Genomic DNA, 11208 nt, shown 5'->3' on the forward strand with positions numbered 1-11208 from the left:
TTAATTGATTCCAGCACTTTTCAAAATCGCGAAAATTTTCGCCAAAAACACAAAGGGGTTAGCCTTACTTTTTTTTTGGGCAAAAAACTTTTGGTCTCAGATCCGATTTAAACGACCCTTATCTGACCAATTGGACCCTCAGGAACTCAGAAATTGCAGCGAAAAGAACGTAGGACCAACAGGAGAGGAATGGCGAGCGAAAAAGCACCTGCTGAAAAATGTCGAAAATTCAGGTTCTGGTTTTTTGGCTGTAACTTTTGATGCGTTAATCGCAGCGTGTTGGGACTGCGCCCAATCGATTTCTCTCGCAAAATTACGTCCGATCAGTGCTACAATTAATTGATCCCAGCACTTTTCAAAATCGCGAAAATTCTCGCCAAAAACACAAAGGGGTTAGCCTTACTTTTTTTTTGGGCAAAAAACTTTTGGTCTCAGATTCGATTTGAACGACCCTTATCTGACCAATTGGACCCTCAGGAACTCAGAAATCGCAGCAAAAAGAACGTAGGACCAACAGGAGAGAAATGGCGAGCGAAAAAGCACCTGCTGAAAAATGTCGAAAATTCAGGTTCTGGTTTTTTGGCTGTAACTTTTGATGAGTTAATCGCAGCGTGTTGGGACTGCGCCCAATCGATTTCTCTCGCAAAATTACGTCCGATCAGTGCTACAATTAATTGATCCCAGCACTTTTCAAAATCGCGAAAATTTTCGCCAAAAACACAAAGGGGTTAGCCTTACTTTTTTTTTGGGCAAAAAACTTTTGGTCTCAGATTCGATTTGAACGACCCTTATCTGACCAATTGGACCCTCAGGAACTCAGAAATCGCAGCAAAAAGAATGTAGGACCAACAGGAGAGAAATGGCGAGCGAAAAAGCACCTGCTGAAAAATGTCGAAAATTCGGTTTCTGGTTTTTTGGCTGCAACTTTTGATGCGTTAATCGCAGCGTGTTGGGACTGCGCCCAACCGATTCCTCCTGCAAAATTACGTCGAAATAGTGCATGAAAGAATTTATTCCAGCATTTTTCAAAATCACCAAAATTTTCGCTAAAAATGCAATAGGGTTCGTCTTTTTTTTCCTCCTTGAGCAAAAAATTATTTGCGGTAGATTGGATCTTAGTGACCCGTTGTCGACTGATCGGACCTTCAGCAGTTCGAAAAAGTTATCATGAACAGCTCACGACCGACAGTTGAGGTAATGCAATCCAAGTGTGGTGAAAATTGATTATTTATTAATTGAAATACAGGTCATATAAAATAGAGGTCATGCAATATTCCAGATGACATCCAGCATGCTGATACTCACGTTCCACGTTATAATTATGATCATCACTATCTGATAAAGGATTTTCATATTATGCTAAAGGCAGTGTATGCTGCACACTCAGGTCGTTATATAAGAATCAGATTTGTAATGCACTTTCTCTGTTATTTTTAACTTGTTAAATCAATACACACTGACACTCAAACACATGTACTTGAATTAAGACATATTGAATAAACTAAAACATCGACTGAAGAGATTGTGATTTTTTCTCCCCACCTTCTCGAGAACCCGTCGCAAATTTCATATATTTCGATCGTAACTTACGATCCCGTTGTAAATAATAAGCCTCTCTTCTTTACGATATATGAACACTAATCGTACTCTTAAAAATCCAAAATAAACATGCAGAACAGCTCGAAAAATACCAAGTACTCTTGTCTTTCGGCTGTATTTCTCGACCCGTTGTTTACAGCGTATTCGAATTGCACGTAATCGATTCCGATCGTAAAATTAGGTCGACAACCCTGATTTCATGCAGGGTACCAATGAATGTAATTGAGAAAGCTTTTTTCCATGTCTTGGCTTCTGTCACGATTACTGTATGATGCGCGTTCGCAATTACTTCTGAACCCGGCATCTTTGCATCGCTTACTTCATTGATATAGATGTTGAACAACATGGCCGAGTGAATGCCTCCTTGTAGGATACCTTGTTTCTATCCCTTTTCTGCTCACCATGCTGCCTATTTCGAATTTTTGCTGTCTAGTTTCCAGGTAGCTTCTATAAACAATCGCATGTTAACTTGGCTTTTTTCCAATTTTAAAATAAAGTCCATCGACAAATAATACAAAAGTTTTATTTACAATCATAAAAGCTTGATGATTTATCCATACATTGCAGTCATGGATTAATTCAACGTGGAACTGACCATACATTTTTAAAGCCATAGTAATTAGTCTTTACTAATAAGAATTAAATTTCAGCCATTACATGACGGTTTGTTCCAGTTTCCATCGCCATCGCAACATGTTAGCTTAGCTGATCATTAAATTTTCAACATCTAAAAATCTCCAGTGATTATGAATAATTATTGGGAGACGTATGAAAAATTGTTCGCTGGTATGCCAGAGAGCGAAATGTGTCATTATTTGAGAGCTATAGTTTACAGAGTGTTAGTTTATAGAGCGTGGATAGGAAAATTCTATGCTGTAAAAATCGTACAATAGATATGAGTTACATGTTGTCCCTAACGGTGAGCTAATTTCCTAGTGATTCTCCAACTAGGTACACAGGGCCTGGGCACGACCAGGGTCGGAGATGAATCATAATGCAAATACGGAAGATATAACATATGTCAAATAACAATATGCAGCTGCTTCGTGGTAGCGCAATCAAAATGTCATCGAAACTTGCCTTGACCAAGTTGGTAAGACCTCAATCGGGTTCATGATAAGCGCAGTCTGGAAGATGCGACATCCATCGTGTCCTTCATCTTCGTTCTCGCATTACATGGGATTGTTCACTTTCGATGCATACCTATTATACAATTCGATGCTACGACCGTTTCAGAATTTTTATTACGTAGTTGTACACGAGGGTTTTGGCATCTACACCCCACAGGTAATCGATGTGATTAAATTTGGCATAAGGGATCTTGTACTTCTCGATAACGTTGGGTAGTTTATCCGCTAGCCGCGCCACATCCTGCGAACACGGGACATACACTGGATTACATAATGCCAAACTTTAAGAACACTTATAGAATTTTCAAGGCAGTTACTCGTTGATTCAGTACTGTTATTGAAACTGCAGTGATTGTCATATATAATATGTGATATAATTTACAAAGACAATTTGTAAATTTTTTACTCAAAATAGTTTAATGCTATCTGCGGTATCGCAGTTGTAAAATATAAAGAATATAAAACTTACGCGTGGATCAGTCATGAAGTCGTTCTCGCTGTAAAATATCGTGACAGGGACTTTGACTTTATCAAGGTTGTATTTGGGCGGTTGAATGCTACCATAAATTTCCAGGTTCTTCTTTTTCCCGTAGTCAAATTTTTGAAAAGACCCTACAATGAAATGTTTGAATAAAGTCGGCCATTCATTTATATGAATTAATAAAGTGATTTCGCTTCATCGAGCTTATAAGATGTTTAACATGTTTACAATAACCACTATAATGGTATCGGTGACTGGAGATAGATTGTTGAGCAATAACTACAAATAGATGTCAACTGAATATTTATGATCTCGCTATTTATATTAGTGATTCTATATCAATTGCTGTAGCTGCTGACAATAATTTAAAGTGGCAGTTGTCACAGCGGGAATTATTAGTAGGATCGAAAAGCCGATATTTGATGATGGGAGATGTTGCAGAAAGATTTTACGAAATTTTCAGATATTTTTGGAAATTTCTAGGGATTTTTACAAACAATGAAAGAAATTTAAAATTTTGGGATAAGCTTGAAGATATTGTGAGGCAATGTTAGAAGGAAATGTATAAGAAAATTTGGGGTATAGATATGCACAGGTATACACAATTTCAACAATCATTTACCCCTGGGTTTTCACGTTTTTGCTACTCGAATGTCATTTTCTTGATTATACATAGTAGAGGATTACAAGTACCTCATTTTAAACATTGCTCAATGAGTCGCCGCAATTTCGGTGATTGCTAGTTTTTGAATCTCAAGTTATTAAGCAAATAATGCAAGAGATTGAATCAATAAGTCTGCAAATCACCTTACGTGTAATTAGTGTATACAAGTATTACAGGTACACGAAAATATACACCCAACACATACGATTTCGCAAACGTGTAAAGAGTTTTCGTGTTATATTTACCGATATACCGAAGTGTCATGCAAAAGGTAAATTCAAGTTCTGTCTAAAACAGCTACACCACATTGATAACCGACGTGTGTAACTATTTACTGCTTATTCTACATTCCATTGTAATAATTTGGGAGAAAGTTTATCTATAGATAGTCTTTAGGTATAACATCTATGCAACTTACCCGACTGAACGCTTTGTCCGTAGTGAATAATCTGCTTGTACGACGAGCCGGCGGGAAAGTGGCCAAAAATTAGAGGTAACATCGCTTTGTCTAGTTGATTGCTGCCAAATCCAGCAATAAGGTAAAGCCATGATGTGCACACGCCCTTCGTCAATGGCCCAGGAGCATTGCGTATCAGCGTACCCAGAGCGCGGGCCTGGAGCTTGTTTCGCGGAAACCACTGGTGAATGTTGCAGTACGAAGAACCCCACTGCACAGCATTAATCAGACACAGTATAAGTACAAAACACATCGTCGCATTGCTACTTGTCATCATGGTTGCGGAATAAGACATTTGTTACGCATCATGGTGGTTTCCAACCGCAGGACGTGTAAAAAACTAAAATTTATGGAAGAAAACAGAATTGTCGACCAAGTATTGGCAGGAATGGATCGCAAGAAATATATGTGCAGATAGTAGAATATTGATGCAAGTATGTACAAAGTTCATGTGGGAATCGGATATCATATGAAGACATGTAAGACGATTTGCAGTGGTTAATATACCACAAGTTTTTATCGGTCATGTTCGATCGAATACTCAAGTTCTCCTCAATGCTGAGGAAAGATCAGTGCAACAATATTTAGTTGGTCTTAAATTCGACACGTCAAATTTATTCCATATAAAATCCTATGATCAGAGCCCAATCACAATCAGTATCAGCGAGAACTTGAATTTACGATGAGGCTTACAGTTAATCTTTAGGTATTCGGGATAGACATATGAATTATAAATCAAAAAATGTAAACCAATCTTGTGATTTCATTAAAATTTGAGTAAAAGTTACAAAGGATTTATGTTTCCCCGCTGTACCAGTTTGCTCTTGATAATATTTATGAAGAGCCCCTACAACTAGTACCTACATCCTCACAATTATCTGTGTGGAGACAGGTAAAAAAGAAAGGTGAACCAAATGGGACAACCAATAGGAGAATGTTTGTCACTTGGTGAAATCTAGGGAATGCTTGTTATTTACCTCCATAAGATTGTAAAAGTGTACGGTGCACTTGATCAGCGGACTTCTTTGATGCGCCAGAAAGGCGATTGGCGCAAGACTGACCATAGCCCTGATCTTCGAGTTATACTCCGGTAGCTCACTCGCCATTACATAGAAAATCGTCGTACCTTGGCTGTAACCGACGTAGTACATCGACGTGTGCCCGGTAACTTCGAGGATGTAGTCGATCATCGCTGGAAGATCGTAGTAGCCCATCTCGTGCCAACTTGCGGAAACCGGACAATTTCTTGAATTTATACGCGTTTTCGAAACCTACCCTTTCACGATTTTTACGGTGAGAAAAAAAAAGGGAATAACGAATGAGGAGATATTTAAAGCTATTTAATATAATATACTCTGACGGAAATTTCATATATATGGCAAAACCCAAACTTTTTTTCAACTTAATCCTTCCGAAGTTTACTCAATTAATTAGATATATGCACATATTTTGAGATATTATGGGTTTATTATATGTTGCCTGAAAAGAGTCCACATCACTGATTCTAGTTTTCTTAATCTGTAGTTTTTTTGAAACACTATTAACTCTAGGATTAAATACTCACGAATGCACACAACTCCATACTGATATATTATACATAAGGCCGTTCTTCATGCGGCTATCATGTGTATTGTGTTTAAATAAATCCATCACAGTAACATCTGTTTTTTTATATACTTTAAAATAAAGAAATTTGTTTGTCAATTGATACGGTTTTGTTATTTTACTTTTTCCTGATTTTTGTAATTTACCCCATCGTGTGTGAGTTTCATTCAATGAGTATCATTCAATATAAAAAAAAATTAAATAAGTAACGAGTTGATTCACTGGAGTTGGGTTAAACTGAAGCGACCGTAGTAATGGCATAGGCGTCATTTCGAATTACATAAGTTGTATACCTGCCTATCTAAATTATGTACATACAGGAATTGAACGTCGTATATGATATTCGTGACAGGAAACGTAAATTTACCTAAAGTCCCAAAACTGCTTGTCTTTGATCGTGTACTGTTTATGAATCTGGGAGTATGCATTTCCTCGGGAGTTTCCAAGCCAAACGTCATAACCACTGTCACACAATGCGTAAGCTGTAATAACGTTAACATTTATAAATAGTTGGCGCGCCATGTGGGGAACATATAGTAGCAAAAAGTCTGACAAGAACCTACTACAAGTTGCAATTTTATTGATCTTTTTCTCCGATAATTTAATATATACTTAAAATACATGCAGACCAATGCAATCATTCATTTCACGTCTATCATGGTCGCAAAAATTACGACATTAATGACAACATATATGACCGAAAGTGTAGAATTCCTGACTTCCTTCTTTATTTGCCGTGGCAGTTTGGATAGAGTTTTCAAAATATTCAATTTGCTCTCGAGTTGTACCAAGACGGTGGGTGAATTTTATTGTTTTGCAATCCTTTAACATTTATTTTTTCACTCTTCTCTTCTACATCAATATATACTTTACTTCGCAATATGGCAGCTCTTACAATTAGAGGACCTAAAGTTCTAGAGTTGAATAAATGATTTTAAGAACATATGATCAATGTGTTAATTTTGAAGGATCATGTCAAAAGGCGTCAGGAAAGTGGCGGACTGGAAGTTAGTACAATAATTGCATAGAACTGGAAAATTGAATATGATGAAATATTATAAATATACGCATAAACAAGGAGACATTATGTAACGAAGAAATAGTCGGTTTTATTACTGTATTGCCACTTTATTGACTCGAAAGGTGGGACCAATATACAAAAAAATAGTTCAAAATTGAGAAAAAGAAAGAAAACCAGAAACATCGGAAACCGCATTTGAGGGAATAAAATATAAAAGGTAATCATATGCGACTCTTATCCCGCTTTTCAGATCAATAAACTGGCCACAGTCAGATCGAGAATAAATTTCTTATGTTAACACGGGAATAAAACCAATCATTGGTTGTCATTCGGTTATCAGCGCGGTGTGATTTAGGTTCACATAATCTCCCGGTAGGTATGCAGCTGAGATAGTGCCGATAATGCACATTACACAGATTATACTTTAGACTATAACTTAGGGTTATATTGTAATAATGAAAACTTTAGTCCCAAAGAACCAAAAACCGATAATAAGAGTTACAAAACCATTCGTAACAGTCGTATGCTTAGGGAAATCTAACACAAATGACTTAGATTTGACTCCAAAAAGCGCTGTCCATATATTCGCAACAGATGTAAAATCTATATTACATATTTTATCGTTTAGCTACAATTGTGAGTCCGCGTCGACTGCCAAGCCACATAAAAATATCGTTTTAGAAGTGAAAGTACATGCAGATCTGAAATGTAACTTTGTTTGCTCATCTACTCGAAGAAGGGCAGAAACCTTCCAGGAAATCGCCCGGTATATATCTTATATATCAATTTCATCGAAGTACCTGCGTCACAGCGGTGAATAAAAAAGGGCAAAGATTGTTGTTGCGCCCGACAGGAGTGCCGGAAGTTTTTATTTGGGGCGGTTCACGACAAAAAAATCAAGAATTCGACGGCAAATTTATTTGTTTATGGAAGTGCGATACTCACCGAGAGCCTTTTGTGGTCCGAGAAGAACAAAGTCCGCGGAACTGGACAGAAGACCGTGAAGAACAAGTACAGGCAACCTGTCGTTCAAGACCCTTGTTGGCCTGGGTCTTCCGGCAGCTGATGATAAATCCTCACTCGATCCCGACTGTACTGGACTATCCTCGTCCGTTGCAGTTGTGCCAATGGGTATCCTCTCGGACAAAGGCCGGGGCACACGATGCATTTCAAGACGATATCCATCTTTCGTCCAGGCGTGATGAGTCTCGGCTGGATAACCGTGCAGTCTTATTAACTCGGGCTAAAAATGAACGGTTCGCATTAGTTGGCAATAGAGCCCGGATAAATTTGTGTTGAAAGTGGGAAAATATGTACAGACAATAAAGACTTGAAAACTAAAATATGGAAATTAGAAAGTGTATTTTCTGCCTCCAAACATCGTATTTTATTTAGAAAACAAACTAATTAAGGATTGAAAATGATGTAATTAAAAAAATATGTACTTACAAGTTAATCCGGACCCTAGTTATCAATGTACCGTACACGCATGCATTTCCCTTCGGATCAATGTACCTTATACGAGCGAATCGCGACGGAGTTCTCGAGCACGCTGAACCGACAACATAATTCTTTTTCAAGGCTCTCCACGCTCCAACGTGTTTACGATGACGCAATGCGGAAACAAATATAACTATGCAGATATTTCTATTGACGCCAATTGCGGTTTAAGTAAAACCGGTAACTGTATATGTATAGGCAGATACATATACGCGGTGTATAATACCTGGCAAACGCGGATAACTAAACTGGTCAACAGTGGTTTTGTTGCTCTTGATATTTGAGTCGTCTTAGAAAGATTCGATGTCAACGACCTTAGGAGGAAGCATAGTTTTTCGAAATTGGCTCTAGTTATTTATTTTATCGACATTTTCACATATGATTCAAAAAAGCAATGTTTAGGTGAAAAATTCGATTTCTTTTTTTTAATATCTAGTTTATCAAAAAAATACTATCAATAACTTTATTTCTACTTACTTTATTCGGACACAAGTATAAAAAATGTAAGAAATATAATACTTTGTTGTTCTCGCCATGAAAAAGAGAGCACGACAAGTTTCTTCGAAAGGGGGTGTATTGGGGTGTTCCGAAAAAAATTTAAAAATTTCCCTCAAACACGCATCAAAATTTCGGTCGAGCATCTTAAATAGAATATCTCAGATAAATACGAGCTCTTAATATTGGTTTTTTACCATTTTCCATTTAAATAACACGTAAAAAAATGTAGGAAAATTTTTGAATTTTTTTTTCTCATAAACATCTGACGTATAAACCATCTAAACGTACATCTAATAAACTATCTGTATTAACAGATTCTTATAGGAAATTTCACACTTTATAAAAAAACTACTGATATAGAATTTTTCTAACTTTAACCGTTCAAGAGAAATTCGCCTATAAACATTAAGTCATCTCGAATACAATACTACAATAACATAAAAACCAGAGCCAATCTAATATAATCATAATTATATTCGTAAGTTTTACGTACTCAAACATCAGAATTCACAGAAAAAATCAGAGCAACAAGAAAAAGTATTTATTTCGTAGAGCTGTGCTATCAAAGAATTTATCGGTAAGCAAGCACGATGCAAATTGTCACGTCATGCCAAACGATTTGTCGATGAAACTCCAAGAAAACAATTGCCCGAATTCCAACGAACCCGACTATTTTGCTGCAGGAAACGTTCGGCGTTTACGTATACAATGTGCGATGTCACTGTACAAATATCAAGTTAACGAACTCCTACCGTACGTAAATAAAATGACCCTCTTCTAGATTCCATAATTCTCTGAAACGTATACATGAAATTGACATTCTTAGCTAAGTGTTTCCTTTTGTAACGAGCATATTTTCAGAAAATACGCCTCTGCCAGATTTGACCGCGGTTATGAATATAATCCGGAAAAACACAAAATATACTACTACTAGCCAGGATCTAGCCACGCTTCACACTGTTGTGTTCCAGGAGGGTTAGAAAGGAAATCACTTGCATATTTCGATCGATAAAATAAGCGTTATACATGGGTGATTGGTTTTTCAGACGGTTTCACGTCACCAGCACACCTAGAATATTTCTTTCGTAAGTACAGGGACTTATTTTCTTCTCTACTTTAGAAATTCACATTATCACCTGATATACGTATATTTCCATTCAAGACAGTATACGCTAATAGTACGTAATATATACAGTATGTACATAACAGGTCTACGTGCCGTCGGAAGTTTTATGCCTTTATTCTAGATAATTGTATCTAAGATAATCATCTTATTGTAAAACGTCACAACTATCGACAGTTGGAATTGAATGAGAACGTGGGTTTGATACCCGCGACAACAGTGCAATGTGTTGTGACTCTCAGACACTCGACAAACAGCTTCATGCGTCAGGCGGCGTATAACGCTCTCTGTTTATACGAGTTTCATATTCCTGGAGTTCACATAATTTGTTATCTAGTTAAGTCGAGCATGAAATAACAACTAGTCACGTTAACGAAAGGATTAAAAATACCGCGCTAAGCGTGTTATACGTTATACGGTATAATTCCCTTAGATCCATTCTGACACATTCAAGGCCACTGATGTAGCTGCTGCTACCTGTTCGCGAACGAGTCGAGAACTATGTATAAACATGTGGATACAAAGATTCCTCAAACACAAATTTCTGCGTCGTAATAAATCGTTTAAAGAGCAGATTTCAGTGATCGAATCAAAAAGAAACGATGCCCGCCGACGTTGTATTAAATGCATGCACGTACACGATAATGTGAAGTGAGAAAAGATAACCTTTACCAATAATCTATGGAAGAGTTGATTGGGAAATTTTAGAGTGTGCGCAATTATTGCAAAAACTTATCGCCGCTATGGTACGGGCGGGAAAAGCGAGTCAATTCGATGCAACGCGACGCTTGTAGTATAACGAATGTCCAGTTACCACGGCATCACGTTACTTCTAGCGTACCTTTGGAAAACAAATATCAACATGATATATTATACCATTGCATACGTACTGTCGATATGTGAACTTCGTCGTGATCCAACCCTTCGGTCATTATACGAGGAAGGCGGCAAGGATTCGATCAAGAAGTAGCAATTATTCACAGCGGAGCAATTGCCACTTGAGTGGGTAACGTCGTTGTTTACGATTCGGGAAACAAACGCCACGAACTCGCTGTCAGAATCACGCACGAGACACTGGCGCAGCTGATCGCTGAACGGCTAGATTCCGGGCTGCTGCGCAGCCGTCTGCG

At 37.6% G+C, this 11208-nt stretch overlaps 1 protein-coding gene across 5 annotated transcripts; it reads right to left on the reverse strand.

Annotated features, from left to right (window-relative positions):
- Positions 1-1209: 1209 nt before the first annotated feature.
- LOC124221269 (lipase 3) lies at positions 1210-11168 on the reverse strand. Of its 5 annotated transcripts, none has more exons than XR_011177408.1 (8): positions 10969-11168; positions 7903-8200; positions 6304-6418; positions 5309-5576; positions 4293-4542; positions 3199-3341; positions 2680-2970; positions 1210-2046 (listed from the first exon to the last, which is right to left on the reverse strand). XR_011177408.1 is itself a non-coding variant. In XM_069137024.1 (7 exons), exons 1-7 carry the CDS (start codon positions 11008-11010, stop codon positions 2821-2823), a joined length of 1266 nt encoding a protein of 421 aa, XP_068993125.1. In that variant the 5' UTR covers positions 11011-11168; the 3' UTR covers positions 2107-2820. The 5 variants fall into 5 exon arrangements, 3 of the variants coding, with proteins under 3 accessions (XP_068993125.1, XP_046487055.1, XP_068993126.1); XR_011177407.1 differs by having other exon boundaries at positions 2130-2970; XM_069137024.1 differs by lacking the exon at positions 1210-2046 and having other exon boundaries at positions 2107-2970.
- Between the last annotated feature and the right edge of the window lie 40 nt (positions 11169-11208).

This window comes from Neodiprion pinetum, chromosome 6 (genome assembly GCF_021155775.2).
Source record: "Neodiprion pinetum isolate iyNeoPine1 chromosome 6, iyNeoPine1.2, whole genome shotgun sequence".
In the NCBI taxonomy this organism is placed as follows: Eukaryota; Metazoa; Arthropoda; class Insecta; order Hymenoptera; family Diprionidae; genus Neodiprion; species Neodiprion pinetum.

Coding starts and splice junctions, on each gene's coding strand:
- LOC124221269 (XM_069137024.1), bottom strand. CDS start 11,010: ATGACCGAAGGGTTGGATCACGACGAAGTTCACATATCGACA. Junction 8,201..10,968: donor ACGAAGTTCACATATCGACA/GTACGTATGCAA, acceptor GTTCATTTTTAG/CCCGAGTTAATAAGACTGCA. Junction 4,543..5,308: donor ACTTTTACAATCTTATGGAG/GTAAATAACAAG, acceptor AATGCTGTGCAG/TGGGGTTCTTCGTACTGCAA.